At 44.2% G+C, this 26,164-nt stretch overlaps 1 protein-coding gene across 7 annotated transcripts in view; it reads right to left on the reverse strand.

Annotated features, from left to right (window-relative positions):
- Positions 1 to 6,192: 6,192 nt before the first annotated feature.
- Positions 6,193 to 26,164, reverse strand: part of LOC146809942 (heparan sulfate glucosamine 3-O-sulfotransferase 3A1-like) — a 317,780-nt gene continuing 297,808 nt past the window's right edge. For 3 of the 7 annotated variants that reach the window (XR_014966516.1, XR_014966518.1, XR_014966517.1), the window contains 2 exons: positions 13,716 to 13,784; positions 6,777 to 6,909 (listed from right to left, as the gene is read on the reverse strand). Coding sequence is in view for 1 of the 7 variants with exons in the window: in XM_085616800.1 (XP_085472926.1) it covers positions 6,288 to 6,909 (622 nt within the window). In the remaining 6 variants the exon portion in view is untranslated. Of the gene's footprint in view, positions 6,910 to 13,715; positions 13,785 to 26,164 lie in introns of all 7 variants that reach the window. The other 4 variants (XM_085616800.1, XR_014966519.1, XR_014966520.1 and 1 more) reach the window with 4 other exon arrangements.

The following is a 26,164-nucleotide window of genomic DNA, read 5'->3' on the forward strand; positions in this document are numbered from 1 at the left end:
ATGTTTACAAAGTCTGGCTAGACAGCACAACGAACACTGGTCAGGATCGACTGAGAAGTGTTCTTAGCCTGACATACTTCTCATTGCAGCCACTAGTCCCTCACTGCTGGAAATCCTGAGACCACAGACTTGCTAAAAAATGGTGTGCCATTCATAGACTTTCTTAGTAGTAGTAGAACCCTGTTGCTATGACATACCTGCCATTATCTGTGCTCTGTTTTTCTTCTTGCTGTTTACCTCGACCCATATGGATTGGCAATCCACCCGGGAGATGTACTCTGAAAGTGACTCAAATTCTATTTCGGAACCCTTCCAAGTATTTCCACAGCTCTACGGCTCTGACTGTATGGAACCTAGAAACCGTCCCTTGAAAGCCATGGCTCCAACATACCCAATGCTCTTTTACCCCAACAATTGTATCCCTTTTCTGTCTTGGGGCCCTACTGGAAGTTTCTCACTCGCATCTAACTCAGCCCCCACTTACCAGACCCCTCACCGGCTGCCACATGCTGCATCCCTAATCATTCTTTATTCCTTTAATGGGGCTAGCCTGACCTGCATCTCCAACAACTGTGGTCCCATGCACACCCTTGCTTTGACCTTCTTACTGAGATGGAGACAAGGCTGCTCCCTTCACAAACTGCGCCTTTCATGGGCTCAGCCATTGTAGGTGGACCCAATATATATGGACTCCCTCAGATCCCCGTAATGTAGTAATTTATGCTGTACTTTTGTAGAAGCAACGATGTTCCTGTGCCCTGCACCATATGTGCAAAGTGGCGTTAAGCTACTTTTTCGTGGCTTAATGCCGCTCTGTAAGTATGGTACCCTTTCACGCAGGTATCTGTGGAAAAGGGGCGTGCAATGGGTGTTGCTGTGGGCGTTCCACCACAACACCCATTGCTTTTTGACGCTGCTCCAGATTTACAAGGTAGTCTAAATCTGTAGCAGGGCCAAAAACAACAGCCATGCTAGAGCAGGGGTTAGAATGGCGCACAAGGAGAAATGCTTTTATTTCTCCTCATTTTTGCTTTTTCTATGTGTGCACACATAGAAAGAGCAAAACGCCATTATCAATAGTTTATGTGCAAGAAGGTGTCCCTTCCTGCACATAAACAATCATCAAATAATGGTGATTTACTACTTTTATGTGTGTTGCACAATACAGCACACATAGAAGTAACAAATAGCCATCATTCTCTGCAACGCAGGCATCCTTGCACTATGGTGCAAGGGTGCCTGCATTGGGGCCAGGCAGCTAAACACAGAGGTGAAAATGTCAGAGATCACGCTGACAAATTTGGATCAATATGCCCCAAAGTTCCTTGTTCTTATAGATGTGTTTAACAGGTGCAAACGCTGTCACCAGTTTTCTTCCTTTTCAGTAATCTGCTGACTAACATGGTTTCAGCTACTCCCTCTCTCTCTAACACCATTTCCTTGGGTACTGAGACTCACCAGCCTCACACACTCAGCACCAGAGTCAGAAATAACTTGGAGGTTCTATTTCGACAACATCTGAAATATAAGAATTCTGCATTCTGAGAGGTTCCATAAACTTAGAAGTGGACAGGCATCTAGAACAATCTATGGAGTACTATATGGGCCATTAAGTCTGCAAAGCCAATTTGGCTGAGGCTAAGTCTTACACGTGCGATGAAAAACTGTCGGCTGTATAATCAACGGGAGATTTCAGAACTAAGGAGTGGGACAAACTGCCCCAGCACTGCCGGTGGAGCCACCGTACCACCTCTAATCGACAGAGACCACAGGTAAGCAGTAGTGTCATTTTAAGAATTTTAAGAATTTGGGGGCCCCGGAATTGACATATGGAACACAAGCCTGCATGATGCCAAACAATACTAAATTATATGTTAAACTTTAACACAGTCACAAAAACAGTTGAGACATGTGTCGCTGGGGACCCCAAACATCCTTAAGATGATAGGTGGTAGAGCGAGTCAGAGGTAGGGATGGGCAGAGAGGGAGAGAGGTTCAGATAGAGAAATAGAATATACAGAGATCAAAGTGAGAAAGTTCACTTTCGCACGGGGCCCCTTAGAAAGTGGGGGTCCTGGGTCTGTGTCTCAGGTGAGCAGAAGGCATTAATAGAGAGGGTGAATGCATACTGATTGGTAAGTAAATCAGGGCTTCTTCCTCATCCCTCTCATTGAAATGAATATCCCAATTTCACCCCACTACAGCTTTGTCAATCCATTGATAAATGTTTAATTTTGGCCGTAGGTTCACTTTCTTTTCCCTTCATCCCTCTTGGGGATCAGTTTACATAATTGTATGCCCAGGCGGCATGGTTTCAATTACGCTGGAGTAATCGTTGTAATCGGTATTTTCAAATTTTTTTTGCCGAGTTTTATATAGCGCGAACTTGACCCGAATCCAATCAGGTATCAGAGTGCTTTACACAGCACCAGTTACGTTACATGAGGACACATTTTTTATTTTAGTGTTTTGCGTCATTACCGAGACTCGAACTCAGTTCCGAGGTCGAGCGCCCTAGCCGTTAGGCCAACATCTCTCCCCTACTCATCAACATGGAATTACGGATAATTATGTGAGTACTCCTGATCATGGAATTATAAGGAAAATCCTACTGTGAGAGCACATTTTCTACTGCATTTAGTGTTATGTTTTAGTGCAAAATGCACCCTCATGACCATTTTGGACGTGAGGGTGCATTTTGTGGTTAGCAAATTGTGCTAAATCCTCAGTGTAAGTGGGGGGAAAGTCCTACTAGCGAGCGCGAGCGGCTGCTCGCGTCCGCTATTAGTGGGCTATTGCATTTAGCGCTATTTCTTACCACAAAATGCATTCTCATGCTTATATTGGACACAAGGAGGTATTTTTGTGCAAAAATTAGCGCTAAACACAGAATTACTCTTCTTGCATAATTAAGCATAATCTCGTGGAACTTTCAGGTAATTCAGCATAAATACACTACACTGAATTACATGAGTTAAGCCCACCCCTACGTAATTGGAGATGTAACATAGCTCCAGTATTCAAAGAATATGCTCCCCTCATAGCACTTCTCTATTGCTACATGTTTCACAAGTGCTTTTACTATCAAAGCACTCATATTTCCTTACCATTTTATTTTTTGTTTTACCATTGTGTTTTGGTACTTGAGAATGTGCAATCAAATGTGATTATTTCTAATAAGTATACGTCTGCTGTCTTCAATGTGTTGAAAAAGCATCACTCATTAACCCACCTCTGACAGTCAGGGGAGTCCTGCTAATGCATATCTAGCACGCTAGCATTTGCTTGTGATCCTTGGGTTTCACAGTTCCTGACCAGCGCAAACATTTGCAAGCCTTTTAACAAAGTCAAAGGCAATGTTTTCATCCCAATGAAACTTGGCATTGAGAGTGAGATTGACAAAGAGGAATAAATAGAATGGGAAAAGATGCTTCAACAGATAATATGGTTTCTTCAGGATTTGACCTCTTAATCCCAATCATGTCTTAGTTTCCAGGATCAGAAGATGCCCCAACACTCTGCCTGCCAATCAGATCTCATTCTATCCTCAAATTCTTCCATATCATCCAGATCATGATGAAACTCATTCACCCTACGATACAGGCATTTTGATTCTGCGGGACACTCCAGAACAACACAACTGTGACAATCATGAAGCTACACACACGCATACTCGAACACAAGAGCGCGATTAGGTGTGCCAAACAAATGACCAAACTCATGAAACACTTTTTTGACATGCGCCATCAGGCAGACACTCTAAGCTTGGTATTCGTAGATAACCCGTATCTTAGCACCACGACACTAGGCCTTTCGACGAGACTTCTCAGATTTGAACAGAGATGGGTGTTCAGATTAGGTACTGCAAGCACGGGACTAAATGATGACATCCCCTGGTTAGCGCTCCCTTGAACCCCACGGTAGATCAATCCACTTACATTCCTGACATGCATGAGTCTGAGCTTGGCAGTACTTCAAGCTATTTTTGCATTTTTCACCACCCACACTACTGTTTTGGTTTGATATTTATCCCCTTTTGAGCCCTGACTCCAGAGCTAGTGCACCCTCAGGCCTTCCATCACCTACTTTGTACCAACTGGGTTGACACTCTCCTCCTCGCTTGGGCTAGGGACCCTTCGGGTTCCACTACAGAAGTCTCACCCTGCCGTATCAGGCATTCACCCATTTTCCAGTCACCCATTGTCCTCCATGTCTGACATTGTTCAGACTTAATTTTTTTCTTCGTAACAATTATTCTGTTAGTCCCCCGCTTCCTGCCGACTAGGTGTTATGCTGACGAGTACGCACGTTAGTGCCTGTCGGGCACGGCTCACCGCCGGCCGAACTACATGTCCCATCATGCCCCAACTTCCAGTGGAAGCACGTCCAACTGGAAGTGCCATTCCACCCTTCGTTCGAGCGGCGACTACTGAGAGGCGATCAGTCCTCCTGGTTTCTGTTTCTGTTCCTTGGACCCAACGCTACGTTCGAGAGGTCAGTGACACCATAGGTCTCTTGACCTACATGCCGCTCTGTGCTTTCAATCACACCCCGCGTTCAACCCCGCATGAACTGCTGGTCGGCTCTTTAAGATAATACCCTACGATTAGCCACCCGAGCTAACCATGCTGGTTAGTTATTTCAATCCAGAAGCGGCTGCTTACTGGGCCCCCCCCCTTGCACCCTGGGACAGCCACTCCACAAGCTCCATACGATCGTCTTAGCAGCGGCAGGTCCCCTTCGTGGGTCATCCTGAGCCGTGGATGTCCACCTGCTAGCGGCCACCTCCTGGGCTCCCCTACCGCGGGCTGTAGTGCAGCCATCCCTTCAGTTCCACATGGCCATCCAAACAGAGGAAGGACCCAATGCGGGTCATCCCGAACCGTGCCTCAACTTCACATCAGGCTCACTGGTTCGTATTTTCACCCGCCTGAGCTCCTTGAGCAGCAAAGGCATGGGCGTTACCTTCAACTCAGGGCATTCACTTGTCTTTCTGCAATCTTTTATCTTCACTCTAATGCCACTACCTTTTCTGTTAGCTTGGATTGGCACACGTACCTTGTTGGCCAGTGAGCCAGGACAGATGCAGTGGATCCATTAACAAAATGGTGAGTCACGCATTCATTATTTTTTACATGTGAACTAAGAGGATTACACATTGTCAATTGTTTTCACTATTGAGCGGATACACTGTGCTTTGCCCTGACCATGCCCTGTATGTACTGTCTCCACTGATCATGCATAATTGTAAATAGTGCATGTTGTTTTTTATTTCACCACAGGTTTGAACGGTGGACATACTGAACAATCAGGACCACTGGTTCAGTATAACATACCGTCGTTATTACACATTATTTTCTCACATGTGCATGTTTTATCACTATGTGGCAGTAGCTGTCAGGTCTCCAGGCCAAAACATGTTGGTCATCTACTAATAGAGAAGCCTCTAATGATGGCAGCTGTATTTTCAGCTATTTGTTTTTAATCCTGTCACAGGGTAGCCGATTAAAGTTGCTACATAGCTAACCCTGTCGCCAGTTTTAACTATGTTCACTTTAGCACTGCACATCACACCATACACACCACGCTCACATAGGGTTTTAGTCAACCCTCCTTATCTACATAAAAAGCATCCCTGTGCTCCTCCCTCACAGTGAGGGGGTTGTAGCCCACATATAGACTAGGCTTCTTTATTCGAGGAGGCACCCCTATGATGAAGCATGACACTTTTGGTGTGTGAGGGGAACCGTCCTTAAAAGGGATCCCCCTCAAGTACATGGTTGGTCGAACGGTGTCGCACCTCATTCCGTTCCCTTGGACCCGTGGCCTTTTTTGTGTTTGGTATTATGAGTGGGGAGGTGGCCCACGCAGGTCCTTAATCTCCTCTTGCCGCCCTAGTGTGTATTCATTCAATCATACAATTGGGTGCAATGAGCACAAATGAGAATAGATATGACCCCCAGCATGGACTATATGAACTGGGAAATGACAGCTGCCCCCTGCGTATAGTTCGAAGTCCTACTATTTCAGAGATCTTCAATTGCCCTCCACATCACAAGAATATGACTCATTTTAATCGACTTTGTAGAGCTACTGTGTTCAATCAATTCTTTCCTCTTTCCCTTTTACATAAAATGCGTCAGGGCAGAATTGAAAATCAGCACAATTTACCCTTAGAGAGTGACACTTGCTATAAATGACATTCTTATTCTCGACACAACTTTATTAAATAGTAAACGTTTTTCTAACAGTCTATAAAATATATTGTCTGAAATTTCTGTTCTCTTTTAGTTGTCCCATCCAAAGTTGTAGCCTGTCATTTGGTAAAATTTCAAGTTGAATGGCCTGTAGAACTCGTGTAGTTTCTGTCTCACTTTCTGATCAATGTTGGGATGGGTTCTGCCCTTTGTTTTGCCCAGACAATGGGGCTTGCTGCTCCCTTCTGCTTTTTTTAGGCATGGGAAGCCCTTTGTCTTGTTAAAGTAGAAGTGTTTGTCTGTGATAATTCTCTTGAGGCCCAGGAAGTCCTGCACACGACCAAGTTCCCCAGACGGATCCGTGATCAGCCTCTCCCCACTCACAAACAAAATCTTTCTGATAGGAATACTTATAAGCCAGTTTTCCAGATATTTTGCATAGATACCAATCTGGATGGCACTCCACGAGGTGTTGATAAGGCCCGTAGTCCTGTTCTTGAAGGCCAGGCTCTCAAATGGGGGAATGTTGTGCCGTTTTGATAAAGTCTGGGTGTAATCTGATATTGCTCTAGTCACTGGGTCCCGAACCACCACAATAAGCCTAGTTTCATTTGACATGGCATAGATACGAGCAGGGGCATCCTTTGTCACAAAGTAGCTTGGCGTCTTCTCCATAGTGATCTGTCCATCTAGTGTCTTTGGCATCAGGTCTCTGTTGAAAAAAAACAAAGGAACACAGTGTTAGTCCAGAATGTGAAAATTATTACTACACTCTCTTCAGTTCTGTGTACTATAGTATCACAGTTTGATACGTGAGCTAGGTGAATTCGAGAAAATTATTTGTAGCTTAGATCTATACTACACTCTTGAGTTTTAGATTTTGAGATCACAATTTTGATACATTTCTGAAATTCTTATCTCTCAAAGGCCAGTCTGTGTATGTTAACCAAATTCTCAAAAGTTTGCATATTTTTCAATATATCAAGTAATATGACCAATATATATCAAAGAATTATCTATCTTTAAAATTCAGTGGGAAATCACTGAGATTTCATGTGTCTTGAATGCTCTGGGCTAGTTGAGGCTGAGGATGCTGTTCGTGCTATTCTGACATTTCCATCCTGGAAGCTTTGTGAAGATAAGGTGAACTGAATAAACCCATTATTTTGGAAAACCTTTTGTGGACTGCTCATGGATCAATAATTTGTTACCGACAACCTCCACACAGCCCACTTTCGTCAGGGATAAATGATTATTCTGGCAATTGAAACACTGGAGATATTTGAATTGGCTCTTATGAACTTATATGAAGACTACTCTTTTCTAAATTACAAGGATACAGATATTTCATTGTGGCTACTCATAGAACACCTTGCAAAATAGTCATACATGTTCTCTAATAGAATCTCTTACATTTGTGTGCACCAGAATGCAATTAGACATGTCCATTTGTGTTTGCGTGTTTAATAGCAGGAGTACTGGAAAGACATTTTGATTAGATTACTCAAACATATTATGGTAAAATGTAGGCCTATATTTAAATTAATTTTATGTATTTATTTAAAAGGTTTTATATAGCGCTGGCTGGACCCAAGAGTATCAGAGCGCTTTACAAAGGTTTGGTAATACAGAATTGCAATATAACTTTTGTACATTGAGGTAGTGGAACAAGGCAATTTGAAAATTTAAAACAGTGTACTTTTTAAATGAGGTAAATTAACTAGGAAAACAAGTCAGACAACCGATCGAAGTTAGTAGGACAGGAAGTAAAGTAAAGTTAGTTAGTGGATAAGGAGGGGAGAGGGCGTGAGAGTGAGGGGCGACTGTGGAGGGTGAGGGGTAGGGTAAAGCAGGTGGAAGAAGGTGGGTACTACCCAAAAAAAGAAAAAGGGGGAGGGTGGTCGTAAATGAAAGAATTGAATGGATGGGGGGAAAGAGGGTGACACAAAAAGTAGAGGAGACCTATACAGTCAGGGCAGGGGTAAGAGTTAGTGTCTAGTGACAATGTATTAAGGACCCCAGTATTTGTTGAGAAGGAGCAGCTTGAGGTCTTTTTTGAAGCTGGGGTAGGAGGGGTTGCAAAGTAGATCTTTAGGGAGGGCATTCCAGACGGAGGGCGCGTTTCCAGAGAAAGAGCGAGACTGTGTTGATTTCTTTTTTAATAAGGGAGGGACAAGGACAAGAGCGTTAGAGCTCCTCAGTGTTCTAGTACAGCCCGCTTTGTGGAGTTTATCAGAGAGGTAAGATGGGGTGTTTTGATGAAGGGCTTTGTGCGTAATGCAAGCAGTCTTGTAAGTGGATCTGCCTTCAATAGGAAGCCATTTAAGGTCTTTGAGGATGTGGGAGATGTGATCAAACCGCTTACAGTCGGTAATAAGCCTGGCACCAAGTTTAAGAATGGATTTGATAGGGGCTAGGTGGACTTTAGGAGTTCCTAAGAGAGTGGCATTACCATAGTCGAGTCTAGACAGGACCAATGATTGCCCCACTGATTTAAAGTCATCAGCAGGAATAAAAGATTTAATTTTTTTGAGATGGTGGAGTGTGAAGAGAGCACCTTTTTATGTGGGGAGTAAGACTGAGGCTCTGGTCGACGTTGATGCCGAGGGATTTGACTGAGTTAGAGATGGAAAGAGAGTAGTTGAGAGCTATGATGTCAGAGATCCAGTGTTGAATAGGGAGCAAGTTGTTTTTAGGACAGAATAGGATGGTTTCTGTTTTTTTAGAGTTTAAGGTGGTTGTGATGGAACCAAAGTTGAATCTTAGTCAAGGCATCGTTGAGGTGTAAAACATCAGCATGGGATTTGATCTTATAGTAACGTTGGGTGTCATCAGCATAGAGGTGGTAACTGATTTTCGCTTGCTAAAGAATGAGGGTGAGGGGTTCCATGAAGAGGTTGAATAGAGTGGGAGAGAGAATAGAGACCTGGGAGACGCCCAAAGTGACCGGCAGAGGTTTAGAAAGGCAATCGCTGACTTTGATTTGTTGGGTTCTATGTTGGAAAAAGGAGGTGAACTATTTGAGGACAGCACCATTGAAGCCAAAACGGTCTTTGAGAGTGTTGAGCAAGGCGGCATGGTTAACAGTATCAAAAGCAGCAGAGGTGTCAAGAAGAATGAGAAGGGAGGATTCACCTTTGTCTAGGGAGTGGGGGATGTCATCAATAATGTTGAGCATGGCTGTTTCAGTGCTGCAGCCCTTTTGAAAACCTGATTGTAATGCGTCCAAGAGGTTGAATGAGTCGATGTGTTTGTTCAGCTGGAGCAGGGCGCATTTTTCCAGGGCCTTAAATAGGAAGGTTAGAAATAGGGCGTAGAGTTTTTTTAAGTAATTGGGGTCAGCTGTAGCATTTTTGATGGTGAGGGTAATTTGTCCTAGCTGAAGGGAAGCAGGGACACGACCGGTGGCTAGGGAGGAGTTGATGATTGTGGTCCAATGTGGGGCGATGATGTGTTTTAGGTCTTGTACAAGATAGGCAAGGAGGGGATCTCTGGTATGTGTGGATGGTTTAAGCTTGGTGATGATGTTGAGGGCATCTCGTTCTGAAACTGAACAAAAGTTATTCCAGGATGAATTGTTTTTTAGCTGGGGGATGGTGAAGTAGGGTTCAGAAGGGGTGACAACGGGGGGGAGTTGGGAAGAGTCCGGGGGAGGAGTAGGGGTAGATGGAGATTTAGAGGGAATGTTAAGGAGGGGTGGTTGGCTATGCGGGAGGGGAGTTAAGACGAAAGATTGATCAATCTTAGTGATTTTATCCGAGGAGAAGCTAGCAATTTCTTCACATCTCTCAACCGTAGCCATAAGTTTGGAGGGGCTGAGGCAGTTTGGTTTTTGACAATGCTAAATAGGTCGATTTCTTGCCCGATCAAGTTGTGAACGGAAGAAGGAGGTCTTTTCATTAAAGATGTGTTTTTTGTAGTTGGCCCTTGCTGCTCTGAGAAGGACAAGATTTGAGGGGGAAGGCTGTTGCCTCCATGTGCATTCAGTCTGCCTAAGACCGTCTCTCATTGTTGAGGTCGGTATTGAACCAGGATTTGGAGGGGTTACGGTTTTGCAGTTTTAATTTGGCTGGGGCAATTTGGTCAAGGACTTCAACTATGGATTTGTTGTAATGTTCTGTAAGGTCACTAGCACTTTGGGAGAGAGGAGTAAGCTGTAGATGTGCTTTAATCTTAGTCTTCAATTCGCCTGGAGGAATAAGGTGAAGATTTCTGGTCAACTTCTTTTGTTTGATGGTATTTGAGGATGGGGGGGCACAAAGCTGTTGATCGTGAAGAGGATGAGGCGGTGGTCGGACCAGTCAATGGGGATGATGTGGGAAAGAGAAGCCAGTTCCTTGCTAGTGATGATAGCGTCAAGAGTGGCACCTTTGGAGTGTGTTGGAGAATGGCAGAGTTGTTTCAAGTCACTGATATCAAGTAAGTCATTGATGTGATTAACTGAGGGATCATCATTTTTGTTCCAGTGGATGTTAAAGTCACCAAGGAAGAGGTTTCTAGATTTGGAAATCGATGATTGGGTAAGAAGATCGGACAATTCCTCCACAAAGGAAAGAGGGTAATCCGGGGGGATGGTATATGTTATGTAGGCGAATGGGGGGGGACCCTGAACTATAAGATCAGCACCAAGGTATTCAAAAGTAGTAAGGTCAGAGTGCTGGACAGGTAAGAGTTGAAGTTCTTCCATGTTGGTCGGGGATGGCGGTCTAGGGTGTGGATAGGCTGGGAAGCCAGGTGGAGGGAAGTGAGGGGTGTTTAGGTTGCAGGATAGAGGTGGAATTAAAGGGTGTGAGAGGGCATTCCAAGGGGTCAACTGGGTGTCATGAGAAGAAAAGGGGGCATGGGAGGGGTGTTGAGCGCTGTTAATTAGATAATGGGGAGATGGTTACTAGGAGAGAGGGAGATTGGAGTTATTAGGGGAGCCATCGGGGGATCATGGGGAGGTGGTACATGAGGGAGGGATTGGGTGGCTAAGGGAGTTGTAGGAAGGTTACTAGGAGAGAAGGAGATTGGAGTTATTAGTGGAGCCATCGGGGGTGGGTGTACAAGAGGAGGAGGGGGGTTTGGGTAGCTGAGGGAGCTGTAAGAAAGTCAGGAGGAGGGGGAGATGCTAATGAGGCCGGGGGAGAATACAACAGGGAATCAGGGATTTCATTGATGATTAATTAGTCAGGGAACGGATGGGTTGGGGTCAGGTGGGAGGGGACAAAAAGGCATCCTGCGTTTGGGAGGCTGGGAGGTTAGAGGTAAGTGTAGGTAGTAGGTATTGGGATAAGGTGCTGAAGTGGTGTTAAAAAATGATGAGGTGGTTTTCGGAGGCTTGTATAGGGATATTTCCTGATTTGAAAATAGAGATGTCAATTTTGCCAGGAAATGTGGGGGAAGGAGTGGTGGATAGTTTCAGACCATAAGGGATTTTGCAGGAAATCGTTATAGGAAGGTGGCGGAGAAAGATACTTTTCCATTTAGAGGGGCGTTTGGAGTAGAAGATGTAGTTAGTTTTTATGATGGAGGTTAGGCTAAGGTAGTTGTCAGCAAATAAGGTGTCTTGGTGGCATATTAGAAGTTTTTGTTTAAAGTTTTTCTTGCCATTTTTGGAAAGGTTTGGGGGATAAATGATGGGTTGTTTGACCTCTGGTTTCTTTGACTAGGCACGTTTGTTAAGATACAACTATTCATTCTACCATGATGTTGGTCATTAAGATGATTTTATGCAGTAAATTCATTGTATGTTTTTCATTATATTCTCAGTTTTTCATCATACTCTTAATTGCTCGTTTTTTCCCGGCAAATAAGAGGCCGGTAATCACATAACTTGATTAAGCAGACCGATTTGTTAATTCATTGTATATATGCTTGTTGTAGATCTCCCCTGACGAAGGGTGTATGTTACACCCGAAATGCATTGGGAACAATAATCTTCAAGTTTCTATTATAATGCAACGTAACATGAAGTTCATGGCTCATCAATGAATCGTGCTTTTGAATAAAAGAAGCATTGAACAACGCTGGATTGAAACTACGTTATTATGTTTATGTATAGGTATATTAGTCAACTGTAGTATGTTTACATTGTTTACTTGATGAAAATTATTGTTTATAATTGTTTTCAACACAACGCAGCATGATATTGAACACACTCTAGGCAGAGTGTCTTTTGATTGTGCAGGCTTTGTCTAGGACAGGTCGTCTTAGATATAATTTTCTTTCAGAACTAGTGGTTTGATAGAACCACTTCAGAGTCAGCACACCTACACAGATTAATTTGTGTACAGTTTTTAAACTGAATCAGCAGTATTGAACAGAGTGCATCGCAGCTGATACATTACACTTTTAGAAAGTTGGCATGTCCTTGTCCTAAACATTTGGTGCCTGCATCCTGAAACTGGGTCACATGACTAGTTGTAGCTAGAAGTTGGTCTTTGTGTATAGCTTACAGATACTGAGACAAAGGGAAGATAGGTGTTAGCATTATGGGCCATTCTGAGTTAACAAGGGGGAGGAGGGAGGTGCTGCTACTTTGGTCCTGTTAGATCTGTCTGCAGACGTTCACACCATCTCTCCATCTCTGTTGGTGCAAAGGCTGCGACAGATTGGCCCGAAGGATGCCGCCCTCAACCTGCTGAAATCCTTCCTAATAAACAGGACTGTTACAGTCAGCTGTGGGGATTTTAGAGCTAAGGATCCTCCCTTAGCCCTACTCTATTCAACTTGTAAGTCGCCCCCTCTCCCCCCTGGTAAAATTGGTATGCTCTTTTGGCTTCATGGTGGCATCCCAAGCAGATGACATACAGATCATTGTTTCCATCTCTGATGACTGGGAAGGGGTGGCGGACAAGTTCAGGGTCTGCATGGCAGAAATTGGCAGCTGGATGAGGAAGAACTGGCTGAAAATGAACGGGGAAATGACTGAGATTGTGGTTTTAGGAGCTGAAAACTCAATCTGGACTAACCGTTGGTGGCCAGAAACTTGTGAGACTCTGCCGGTGACCGCAGTCAAAAACCTGGGGGTGATCTTTGATATCACCCTGACTTTTGATTCCCAGGTTAACAGAATTGTGAGGTCCTGTATTTGGATCATTAAGTCTTTGAAGAAAATGTTTCCTTTTCTTCCTAATGAGCTTAGGATGTCAGTGGTCATTGCACTGATCATATTTTGCTTGGACTACTATAATGCCCTCTATTTAAATGTGAATCAGTACTCTTTAAATAAGCTCCAGATTAAACAAAATGCTGCAGCTCGACTTGTCCTAGGTTTGCCAAAATACTTCTCTGTTAGGGAGGGCTTGACAACTCTCCATTGGTTACCAGTAAAGAAAGGGTGTTCTTCAAAGCCCTGTGTATGGTTCATAAGGCTCTACATCAGCTAAGTTCTTGTTATCTTTGGACACTTCAAATTGTATGTTCCCACTAGATCATCCAGATCAGCAGAACAACACAAGGTTATGATTCCCAAGAAGTATGAAAGTAAAGCTGGAGGAAGTCATGTTTTCCTAACACACAACAAAATGTAAATACCTGTAAATAAATTATACACATTCCTCAGATAGGAATTCAAAATGAAGCACGGTTTTGGGAAATTCTGAACTGTGAAGAAAACAAAAATGTTAGTTGCATCACAACTAATCATGACACTTTACTTGGTGATGTTCAATTAATAAATATTCACTGAACCTGTCCTCCACACATTATCATTTGTGTGCAATATAGTTTTAACTATAAAACTGCATGTCTACAAATGTAGTGACCATTTCAATGGAAAATGTGCTGCCTCCAAATAACAATGCGCTACCACATAATACTTTATTACATTACAAAATCGCCTGCCTCATGTCTATTGCAGCTAGGTGGAAGGTGAATGTTTGTCATACTAAAAAGTGGGTCATGGTTCTGAAAAGTTTGAGAAGCACTGCCTTAGAGCAACAGAGGGACCGTCGCTAATTGTTGAGGCAGTTTGCCTCTCTTTTCTCCCTTACCCCAGGACTCACTACATGGTGTACCCGTGATATTGATACTGGGACTAGTATACATGTGAAGAATAAAATCTACAGGCTATTGGGTCTAGTGAGATCAAGCATAAAGGAGGAAGTCTCCAAAATGCTGGAGCTAGGGCTCATTGAACCCTGTAAGAGTCCTTGGTTTAGCCCAGTAGTACTGGTCTCCAAGGCTATCCCTCCAGGTACTTCCCCTCAACTTAGCTTCTGTGTGGATTACTGGGGATCAATGCAGTCACTTAAACTGATGCACACCCCATCCTTCGTGCTGATGAGCTCAATGATCGGTTAGGGGCTGCTATGTTCCTCATAAAGTTTGACTTAACGTCTGGGTACTGGCAGATTGCCCTAACTGAGGAGGCGAAAGAGAGGTCTGTGTACACCAAAAATCCAGTTTTGGGTGATGCCCTTCAGGTTGAAAAATGGCCTTGCCACCTTCCAGAGGCTGGTCAACCATGTCCTGGCTGGATTGCAGAACTTCAGTGCCGCCTACCCGGATGACATTACGGTCTTCAGTTATAGCTGGGAGAACCACCTGTGCCACCACAGAGAATAGCGTATGTCTCTGAAGAAAGCAGGCCTGTCTATCAAGGCCAGTAAGTGCCAGATAGGGCAGGGTTCAGTGTTCTACTTGGGACACAAAGTGGGAGAAGGCAAAGTGCAGCCGCTTCTGGCCAAAATCCAAGCCATTCTGGCTTTAGAACCTGCCAAGACCCAGACAGGAGTGAAGGCCTTCCTGGGCATCAATGGGTACTAGGAGATTTGTCAAGGGGTATGGCACCATTGTTGCTCCCGCAAGAGAATTGACCTCCCGAAAACAGCCCAGAAAGGTGATCTGGATGGAGGCGTGCCAGAACACTTTTGACTCCCTGAAGAAGGCCATGTGCACAGCACCCATGCTCAAGGTCCTAGCCTTCTCAAGGGAATTTATCTTGCAGACAGATGCCTCAGAGCATGGTACTGGGGCAGTGCTATTACATATAAACAAATACCCTAGATCAACTGGTAGCCTTCATCAGTAGGAAGCTACATCCCAGAGAACAGAGCGAGAGTGCAATAGAAAGGGAAGCATATGTAGAGGTCTGGGCATTGAAGAGGATGAGCACCTGTTTGGTGCTCACTTATGGATTCACACACACCATAGACCCCTCAGATGGCTAATGCAGATGAGGGGTGAGAATCCTAAACTATTGATGTGGTCCCTCTCCATAGAGAAAATGGACTTTACGGTGGAACACTGCAAGATATAGGACCCTTCAGGGGAAAGGGAACAGGTCCCCACAAATGATCATTCTTCTGTTCCTCAGGAAGTATCTAGGGCCAAATCTTGGGATTATCCTCTGCTTCTTTCCCACTCCAGTGAATCAGCAGGAAATGGCTAGATCAGTGATACAATTAGTGTTTGTAGATTACTTACTCATCACAAAAGGCCCTGCCTGAGCACTCTCATAAAGGGTTTGACACTGGCCTTTTGTGACCCCTAACAAGCCGGGGCCAGGACAGTGAGGAAGAAGATGCCTGACATCTCCCGGGATGGAAACTTCTAGAAGTTTCCTCTACTTCAAACTGGGAACCAGGTATAATCATTGGATCCTTAGACTCAACTCTTCACTACACGTCTGGGCCTGTAGACCAGTAAGAAGGACTGCTGTGCTGCTGAAAGCACTGCCTCTCTGCTAGACTGCTGCCCAGAAGGACTGCTGCCTGGGCAAGAAGGACTGAACCTGCATCTCTAAACCCAGGATCCCAGAGTGACTCCAAGGGCTAGTTGACGGGCCTCCTGATCAGAAGCCTCAGGGACAGAACAGGGTTCCAACAACCTTGAACTCAGTACCTGAACTCTGCATCTCTATGGCATGCCCTATCAAGTGGTGCCATTCCAGTCCGGGGCCCTTGAAAGTGGGCCTGAACGTGCTCTGCCAGCCCTGTCAGTTCTGCTGACTCTGTGGAGTCCGGAGAACTGATGCATCTCCTCCGTGGCGCATCTCCCATAGAACAGGCACATCACCTTTGCTGCCCATCAACTTTGGAAATGGTGCAGTGCCTCTGCCACATGGACTTCCATAATGCAAGGATTCTGCATCACCTACAGCAGTCCATTGGAACTGCTGCTGCACAATGCATCTCTGCGCTAGGACATCGACACGCCCAACACAGCCCATCGGGATTGCCACTGTGGGACACATCTCCACGCAAGAACAACACCTCACCCAACACAGCCCATTGGAACCACCGCTGCGTGATGCATCTCCATGCAAGGACATTGTATCACACTTCGCAGTGCCCCAGAACCGCTGCTGCATGACACATGTCCTTGCCCGGATCTCGCATTGCCTTTGCTGCACGACGCATCATCAATGCTGGAGTCCACATCTCTTTGCAACCCGGATTTAAGGTACTCTTCTTCAGCGGGCCTAACTGGGCCCCTGAAGTTGACCCACGCTCTATTGTAGTCAGCCTGAACTTGTGAGTCTGTGATGGCCCAGCGCTACCAGATAACCACAGTTGACACTTTGTGATTTTTGGTGCTGCTTTCACTTAAATATTTAAGATTGCATATTTCCATTTCTACTGATTGGATTTTTGTTGCATTGGTTTTGATTTATTCATTAAAATTGACTCTATTTTTCTAAATAGGTGTGGGATTTTTTTGAGTTGTGTTTTCAATGTATTACTATCTCAAGTGCTGCATAAATAATGTACACATTTCCTCTAAGTTAAGCCTCACTGCTCGGTGCCAAGCTACCAGAGGGCTGAGCACATGTTAATTTGGGGTTAATTGTGACTTCACACAGACATGCATTGCAGTTGCTGCTTGAGAAGGGGCTCAATTTCTTACACATTCATTTTATGTTTTAAGCCGTAAATTTATCAACATTTCAAATTGTTTACCTCAGGAAAAAGAATTGCGAAACCTATGTCATAAGTAAAAGACATAATCTGTTATGAAATATACTTTGAACCATGTCCTTGATAATCATATAAATAAGATGAACTATTGCACTACCCTTTTAGTAAGACCTCAATAGCCTTGCACCCATTCTGGTTATTAACAGCACCTCCATATCAGTGTTTCAAAATAAAGTGAAAACTTGAAATTGCATAACAACTTTTATGCTATGGTAACTGTTTTAATAACAGAATGTAAAACAACAGCAGTGGTCTACATACATCTTATATGTCTATGATCATCCATTATGTGTTCAGCGCTGTTTCATGTGAAGTATCAACTATCATGAATCAATTTAGCCCTGAGGAAGACATGAGTCCATCATTGCAGTCAAATGTGTCCCTTAAATGTTTCCTACATCGATTGCTTGATGCTGCATGTGAGTAAAACAACATGTCTTGCACCTATCACAGATGTTTTTAAATTATGTTTCTTAGAAATCTCTTGGCCCCCAGTGCTTTCTTGCAAGGTGTGTGCTTTACTCCGAAATATTAAACTCTCATTGCATCACTGATCCAGCCACTCCCCGCTGTCTCATTGGAGTTGGAAAGAAGCAGAGGATAATCAAAACATGTGGCCCTGGATACATCCTGGGGCACAGACGGATGATCATTTGTGGGGGCCTGAACCCTTTCACCAGAAGGGGGATATATCTTACAGGCAACGTGGTGTCAAAGAAACAGAAATAAATCCACATGTTCGACTGACATGCAGGTGTCGTTCAGGTCACAAATACTGTTGGGAACCTGGCCGGTCCCCTTCCACTTGACCTAAGTGGTAGCTATCTCCAATGCTGACAATTTTCGAGACATCAGCCTAAATGTTCTAGGGTCAGGCAACACAAGCATTCCACCCCTTACGCTGGAACCCCTAGAAAAGGAACATGAAAGAGTATTCCTTCCCAGTCATTGCATCTGCAACGAAAGTATTCATAGCACCTGAAGCTGGTAGATTAGGGAGCCAGGCAAGAACATCAATCCCAGGCATTACACTGCCCAATACTTTGTTGTGTCTCATGAGACCCGGGAAAATGCAAACTTTAAAAAAAAAAGTTGTTCTTTAGCTGGCTCTCATTGGATGGGCTGTGCTGCTTTGCAGCCATCTATCCCTTACTTGGTCACAATTTATCAGATGACTGGTGGGGGGGATGCTTGGCCTAAGCAGGACACAATATCCTTCCATAGGATGATGGCAAAGTTTGCCCACCAGTTAGGAAGTCTCTCAACTTCATTATGCACAAAGCTTACACTGTGCTTGGCTCCATCAGAAGGCCTGGGTGAGTATCTTTCCCCAGACACAGAGGTCCTTACAAGTTGCCCACATTCAGGACATTAAGAACACTCCCGTTATGCCGCCCAGGCCCCGTCCTGATAGGGGCAGAAAAAGATGCTCTCCCATGTGACCCTCATTCCACTTTTAGCGGGGTGTGGAATTAGATGTTACCGAGGGTGCATCCTTATTCCTCTATTTGGGGACTTAAACCAAGAAAGCAGTATTCTACTGTGTGCCCTACACAAAATGATTTGGTGCAATCGTGTATTTTCTGACGATAGAAACGGGTTGCTTTCGGCTCTGCCCCCAGCCCCCCTGCATACCAGTGCCCCTGACCCCACGGTTCAGTAAATTAAATTAAAGTTCCCCCAAACGTGGGCCCTTCTCGGCAAGGTTGGGGCTTCATTAGCGAAGAAAGCGCTGGAAAATAAACCACTTGGCGTGTTTCAATAATTACCCGCCAGCACAATTTGAAGGCACCTCTCGAACAGCCAATAACATCTGGCGGGGAAAGCTGTTAAAACAGGTTGGAGGAATGAGAGTCATTCATCAAAGCCGAGTGATTTGTGAGACTGCAAACGAGGTAAGTTTGATTTGCTATGGTAAGGGAAAAACCAATAAGACCTCCAAAATTCGTGCTCCTGCGCATGCGGCTTGTGCACGCATCTGTTTCCATCCGTGATGGGTTGGTTGAGTTGCACCGATTTTGGATGATTTTAAAGAAAAAGCAACGCACAGCAATAAATGATTTTTAGTTAATTTCCGTATCTTGAAAGTGTTGGGTTGGGAGCCTTAAATTGAAGCTGAAATTTAATCTGAACAGAATCAAACTGCAAAAATATCTTTATTAAACTCTATAATACATTTTTTCGGCAGGTAAAGAGAGAAAAGTAGTGTGAACTATTGAATTTCGCAGGTGGTAACGTTGTAGCTACAAATCAATTGCATGAGTTAATCAAGGTACCATCAACGAGAATACCCTCTTCTATCCTCTGTGGGGACATTCTTCTCGTTCACAGGTTTTTCTTTGTAACCTTCTGAACATCTAGGGTAGTTAAGGAGCTCTCCAACAGTATTTCTTTGGCTGTCGAGTCCATTTGATCTAACTGTTTTCCAATGTCTTTCTTATGGTTTATAGTTTATACATCTGGTCACAGGTCTATTTCCGTCCTTGTTGGTCAAAGTATTACTTCCTCATTATTATGCTTGGCAGTTCGAGCTGGACTGTTCCCATGAGGCACAGGGCCAAGACTAATTTGCATATGGCTGGGTCTGAACTGAGGTGGCAAAGTGAGCTAAAGAACGATGATGGATTCAACCCAGATCTGTGACTGGGGGTGACTGTCTGAAAAGTTTCAGTGCTCCGTCCATCATCTCCTTGTGTTTGCTTTGATAGACGTCCCAGTAGGCCCAAGGGAGCATGTTCTAGCTTGCCTGGGGCTCACCCTTGCTTCCTATGAAGCTTCCCATCCACAAGCAATCTAACTCAGTCATCCCAGAAGACTCAGGCCCTTCCTCGGCTCATCTGTGTCTTTCCCTCACAGATCCAGTCAAGCTTCCCGCAGTCCAGCGGAACTCTCCAGAAACCTGTGCCTCCTCTAAGCCATTTTACTCAGCCCTCTCCCTCCATCCATGGAGCTCTGTAAATGCTTGAATACTACTGAATTGAGACACCGCTACACAGAATCCGCTCCACCGAAATGACCACTATTGAGAATACTGCTACTGAGGATGCCACAAACTCTAATAATTAATTGCAAGTGTACATGTACTAACCTGGAGCCTGCCCTAAACCTTAAAGAAAATCGTACCAACCCTTAATTTAGCTGCAAGTCTAACCCTCAGCTTAAGCCTTTCCCAGTAACTAGTGCTAACACTAAAAATAAGCCTAAACGTCCCCCTACGCTAACCACAAACGTTATATGAGCCCTAAATCGAACAAAACCTTTCACCGTTACACTTACACATGTAATGATCTCATTCACTGTAGTAGTGGTATCATTTACACCGTTCTCTGTAGTGGTAATTTCGAAGTACTGATATCTATCTACTGGTGCACCAGGATAGTGGATGGTCAGTAACTGGTGTGCACCCTTCTAACTGAAAGTACAAAAGAAAAGTCTCAAAGTAAGTGTTGTAAGTGTGACGGGCATTGTGGTGGTTTCTCCAGCTGCTGGAAAAGGTGAACCCCAAGAGCCCGCTAACGCCCGGACTCCATGTTCCATCTCTGAGTATGCTACAGAACTATTGTCCGTCTTATGGAGCCCTGCCTCAACGTGACCCAAAAAAACCCACTGCATCACCCTGATAGAGCAAAACAAAAAAACTGTTCAAGCAGACAAGGACCTACACGTACTGGCTATATGGGTAGAAACAGGAAACAACAATAACAAAAAGTAAAAATTTGTATTATAAAGAAACACTGACATTAGGAACCCACTAGCAGTTCAGCCGGGTTGTTGTTCGTAATGAAAACTTTTGTATTCAGGGAAATCCTGTATCCAGATTCCAGTGCGACAAATCAGAACATGTATAAAAGTGCCTTAAAGACAGAATGGCAGCCATAACGAAAACATATTTGATGTAAACAAAAAACAAACTCCAGTAAGTACACAAGATGCTGAATCCCTTTCAAACTCATTGATGAACCTGTATAGAGTAGAGGTAAATCAACCTTAAAAGTTTTGCCACCAAAAAGCATTTGTAACACTTGCCCGGCACCGCCTATGTCAACACACCAATGCAAAAAGAACAATTGATGGACAGAATGCAGAACAATGTCATACATTCACCCCACTACAGAGATCTGGGCCTAAATCCATCGTTTTTTGCTCACCATGCCATTCCAGTTTGATCCCAGCCAGTAGCAAATCAGTCTTGACCCTGTACCCAATGGGAACAGTCCAGCACGAACTGCCAGGCCAGGTTCTTCCTGGACTGGAACCAAGCCTCCTGGTGCGAAGGGTATGCCCAGATGTCGGTCCTGTGCTCTCTACACCACTGGATTCAAGATAGCCTGGCTGATGAAGGGTGATGCCCTGAAACCGGTGCCAGGATGCTTGTTTCCGATCCAGGGAGGACCTGGCTTGGCAATTCAGGCTGGACTGTTCCCACAAGGAACAGGGACAAGACTGATTTTCATATGGCTGGGTCCAAACTGGGGTGGTGTGGTAAGCAAAAGAATGATGGATTTAACCCAGATCCTTGTGACTCGGGGTGAATGTTTGCATTGTCCAGCATTCCGTCCATCAATTGTTTATTTTGCATATGTTGCCCTAAGTGGTAAGGGTATGCCCAGACGTGGATCCCGTGCTCACCACACCACTGAATTCAAGCCAGCCTGGCTGATGAAGGGTGATGGTGTGGTGAGCAAAAGAATGATGGATTTAACCAAGATCCTTGTGGCTGGGGTGAAAGTTTGCATTGTCCAGCATTCTGTCCATCAATTGTTTTGTTTGCATATGTCAACACACCAGCCTAATCAATTATATATTTCAGTAAACAGTAGTATAACGAAGACTTTTATTCACATAGATATCAGCATTGAGGACACTTTCCCTTTAAAAAAAAGTTCACATGTTAGTAAACCAACGATATACAGCCAGTCTCCAGTGGTCACCGTATGTACCTTTTTATTATTAAAATTATGGTTTTCGTTAAGCATGGACTAGCCTGTGGAGCTCTTTACAGTTCAATGCAGCAGTGTATGACACTAACGCATGCATGCTCAACATAGAGGTTTTATAGCTCAAAAATACTTGACCCTGCAACCATTCTTTAATATTTTATCAAAACAAAATGTAGGAAAAGTAATATCAAACCATCTCGCCTCAGTGGTCCAATTGTATCAGAGGAATGCAAACCATCAAAAATTAAATGTCTTTTTTTTCATTTGTTCATACATATAAACAAAGATCAAGGTATGGAGCACAAGTGTTAAAGGCATGTACTGAAAGGTTGCCCTGTGCTGTTGGGTTCCCTCGAGCTGCAGTGGCATTGGACCCTCTTTAATACTCACTAAGGGCCTGATTACGATCCTGTCGGACAAGGCTCCGTCTGTCGGTCAGAGCCTTTCTGAACGCATCGTAATATGTTGGTTGGAATCCTTTCTCAACGCCTCATTACGATGGAGGCAGTCGGAAAGGAATCCAATCAGTCATTCCGACTGGCTTCCGATGGGCTTGGAGAGCCCGTCTGCCAGTCGGAATGCTGTCAGTAATCCCAAGGGCGGCTCTTTCCACCCGAGGGATTACAATGTTGCATTTCGACAGCCTTTCTGTGCTGCCCTTTCCAACACAGAAAGGCTGTCGGAACTCGACTTTGGGGGCCCCAAGCAGGACCCCCATGGGTGCACAGCCTCGGGTTGGAGGCCAAGAGGGCACCTACGGTGCCCCCCTGTTGATCCCTGCACTCCGGGGCACGCACCTTGAGGTGCCTGCCCCGGGGTACAGGGATGAACTGCACCTTCTATTTTTCAATGGGAGCATGTATTCCAGAAGGAATACATGCTCCCATTGTAAAGAATAGGCATGTGACCGAACAGTGTTTGGTCGCATCTTAATCAGTTGGACGGGACTGCCGACCGGGTGTCGGTCAGTCCCCTGACTGAGACGATGTCGGGCAGAGTAAACCCCGCCCCATATCGTAATGAGGCCCTCAGTTGACTGAGTTGGGTTAAATCATAAAACACTATACAGTCTTTGATGCATTCCTGATAGGCGAATTCTAACTCAGTTACAAAAAATTGAAGAACGTTAAACATTTGTATATGCCTTCATGTATTTCTAACTGGCTAATACTAAATCAGTTGCCATAACTTATAAACCAGTAAATATAGACTATTATATCTCAGTGGCTAAAATAACCTTTGTCTCCTTTTTCCAGCTGAGCCTACCTGATACATTCAACACTGTTGACCATCTAGCATTGATCCACACTCTCTAAACTCTGCTGGGCTTCACTTGCACAATCCTACAATAATTTGCATCCTACTTCACCAACAAAAACTACTCGTTCAGATAGGAACAACCAGTCCAGGACTCTACCTGTTACCCGCAGAGACCCTAGGGCTTTATCCTGTCATTTATAATTTTCAACTTTTATATGGAATTTTTGTGAGCCCTTCATGATCCAACAAAATAGTGATGACACCAAACCCTATCTGAAAATGTACTCAACCCATGATATACAGAGACTCAGCCTGTCGCCAAAGTATCCAAACTTGGATGTCAACAAACTACCTGATGGTAAACCTCACCTACAAAAAAAAGCATTTGTTTGTCAAGTTGACAAAATGTCTTTTTTTTGTAAAACACCCCCCTATGCCACGCTTTCACTTTAATGTTGGCCATGCCCCTTTCTTTAGTCGAGCCGCATCTAAAGAAAGGAGCACAGCCGCCATTAAAGTGAAAGTGCGGTATAGGCGCTTTTTCAAAAAAGAGCATTTGTTTGTGAAGTTGATCCAATAAAAATGTAAAAGCAGGCGCCATGCTGAAACCGCAGCGCGGGGCATAGAGATAAAGCTGGCACCCTTGCATGAAAGCACTTCGTGCCTGCAATTGGGGAAAATCATTAACGAAAATAGTGTGCACAGACTGTAGAGAAAACAGACCATGTAACAACACAAGTAAAAAGTCTAGTCCTTATGGGAGGTTACAAATGCAGACAAGGGGTACTTAGTAGGGACTACTAAGCCTATATTTGAATGAAAAACTACCATTTAGAAACAATAGTAACAGGAGGCAATTGAAAAGATGGGCAAATAATTGTCGGAGCTTCAAGTCCATACCCGAATACAGAATGCCTCGCAGACCAGCGCGTGTTATGCTCACGCTCGACCTAAAAAGTGGTGATTTTTCTGATAAAAGATCTCTCCTTCATAGGCGAAAACAAGAAAGTAGAGGGTAGATATTTAGAGGCTATCCAAATACTGAATTTATAAAGATTTCTAACATCTATGCTCCCAACGTGGCACAAGACACCTTCTAAGGAAATTTCCTTGAGATACTAGTTACCTTCGCAAGAGGGGGAATTCGTCTTATGAGTGATGTTAATCGCTGAATGGTATCTGCAAAAGGATAGAATGCATAGTAGGCAACAGGTGAGTGAAGGCTTCTACTCTCATAATAAGAAAAAATTGGAAGAGATTGGGCTGCGCAATGTGTGGCGGCAACTCCACTTGGCAGATAACACATACACATTTGACTCACATGCGCATCAATCACAATCGTGTATTGACTATGCCTTGGTCAGTAAATCCTTAGCTTCAGATATGATTGCAACAGAGATAGGCTCCATAGCAGTCTCAGATCACATACCCATTCACATAGGTTTGAAAATCCTCAGGGGAAACCCACAGCCAAACTTGGAGTTTACATCCATCCATACTGCGAGTTATCCTTTTCAGAGAAGAGCTCACACAATATATTCCTAGACATGACTATTTCCTAGATAATGGGTGTGCAGTTCCTAGTGAGAGGGGAGGGGAAAGGGAGGTCTTTCTCTGTGATGATAACGGGGCCCAGAGCAAGGGTAGGACAGACGATTGTCGGTTTGCCACCCAACCCTCAGAGCAACGACGTGCTCTGCCTCCCCGTCAGCCGTAGACTTTAATACTACGTGTCTCCTACCCCGGTATAAGTCTACTGGGGTAACTCTACTGCGCCTGGTCATCAGACACAAATTTGAGGACCAGACCAGCGGTAGTGCACCACTCACTGTTTTTATTATATTTTGTCCTGATGAACTGCCACCAGACCGGTTAGGGGCTAAGCAGGCACGAAACATGTTGACCCACTACAGCACCTCAGCCCTATAGGAACATTACATCCGTGTAGGGCTCCCTCATATTTTAACTAAGCCTGAGCTACCACAGAAATAAAACATATGACAGTAGGACAGCTCTAGACTTATTTTATCTCACTACCCTGTGCACTACCCAGTCCTCACACCTGCACGCACCCTACGGCTTCTTCAAAAGATCTCCGCCAAAGAGCCCCATTTACGGGTGCCCGTCGGGCATTGCAGCGCCGGCCCGACGAGAAGCATGACCCAAGGATGAAGCATGACATCCCTAGAGGTGTGTGAGGGCATCACGGAGAAAGACTCCCTTTCCCTCCCCTCTCACTAGGGACTGTACGCCCCTTTGATACACATTTCGTCCTGGAGCTCGTTTGCAGGACCTGCTTAAATATAGCTCCTGGTCCCCCTAGTTTTTGATATATTTCCTAGTTAATACATCAGATGGGATCTGTTATGCAACAGTATGGGATGCCTTTAATGTAGTAAAAAGAGGAAATGTATCTCCCTTGCACCGTACCAAAAGAAACTCAACATAGGACAGACTTGTGAGTTAGACAAAGAATTGAGATAAATAGAAAAAGAATATTTAAAAAAAATCCCTATCACTGGCGACAAAGCTCTGATGACTGGCAATCAGGTGCCAATTACTTATGGCATACCCTAGTATGGCAGAAATGACTTCACTACACTCAAAAAACACAAATATATTTTGATGGGGGATAAAGACGAGACTGCTCTGTTCCATTTATCACCCTCCAAGAAAGTGAAGAAATATATGAAGAAAATACTCTCTATGCAGCGGGTTCCTCTGCTAAGAGATCAAAATAGTTTAGAGGAGTTTTTATGAGACACTATCTAAAAAACTCAAACTGTCACCAAAAATACAACAATTTTGCATGGATGATGCTCACCTATCCAAGATTAGTCTCCTGCAATGAGAAATATTGAAA

This window comes from Triturus cristatus, chromosome 7 (genome assembly GCF_964204655.1).
Source record: "Triturus cristatus chromosome 7, aTriCri1.1, whole genome shotgun sequence".
Taxonomy (NCBI): Eukaryota; Metazoa; Chordata; class Amphibia; order Caudata; family Salamandridae; genus Triturus; species Triturus cristatus.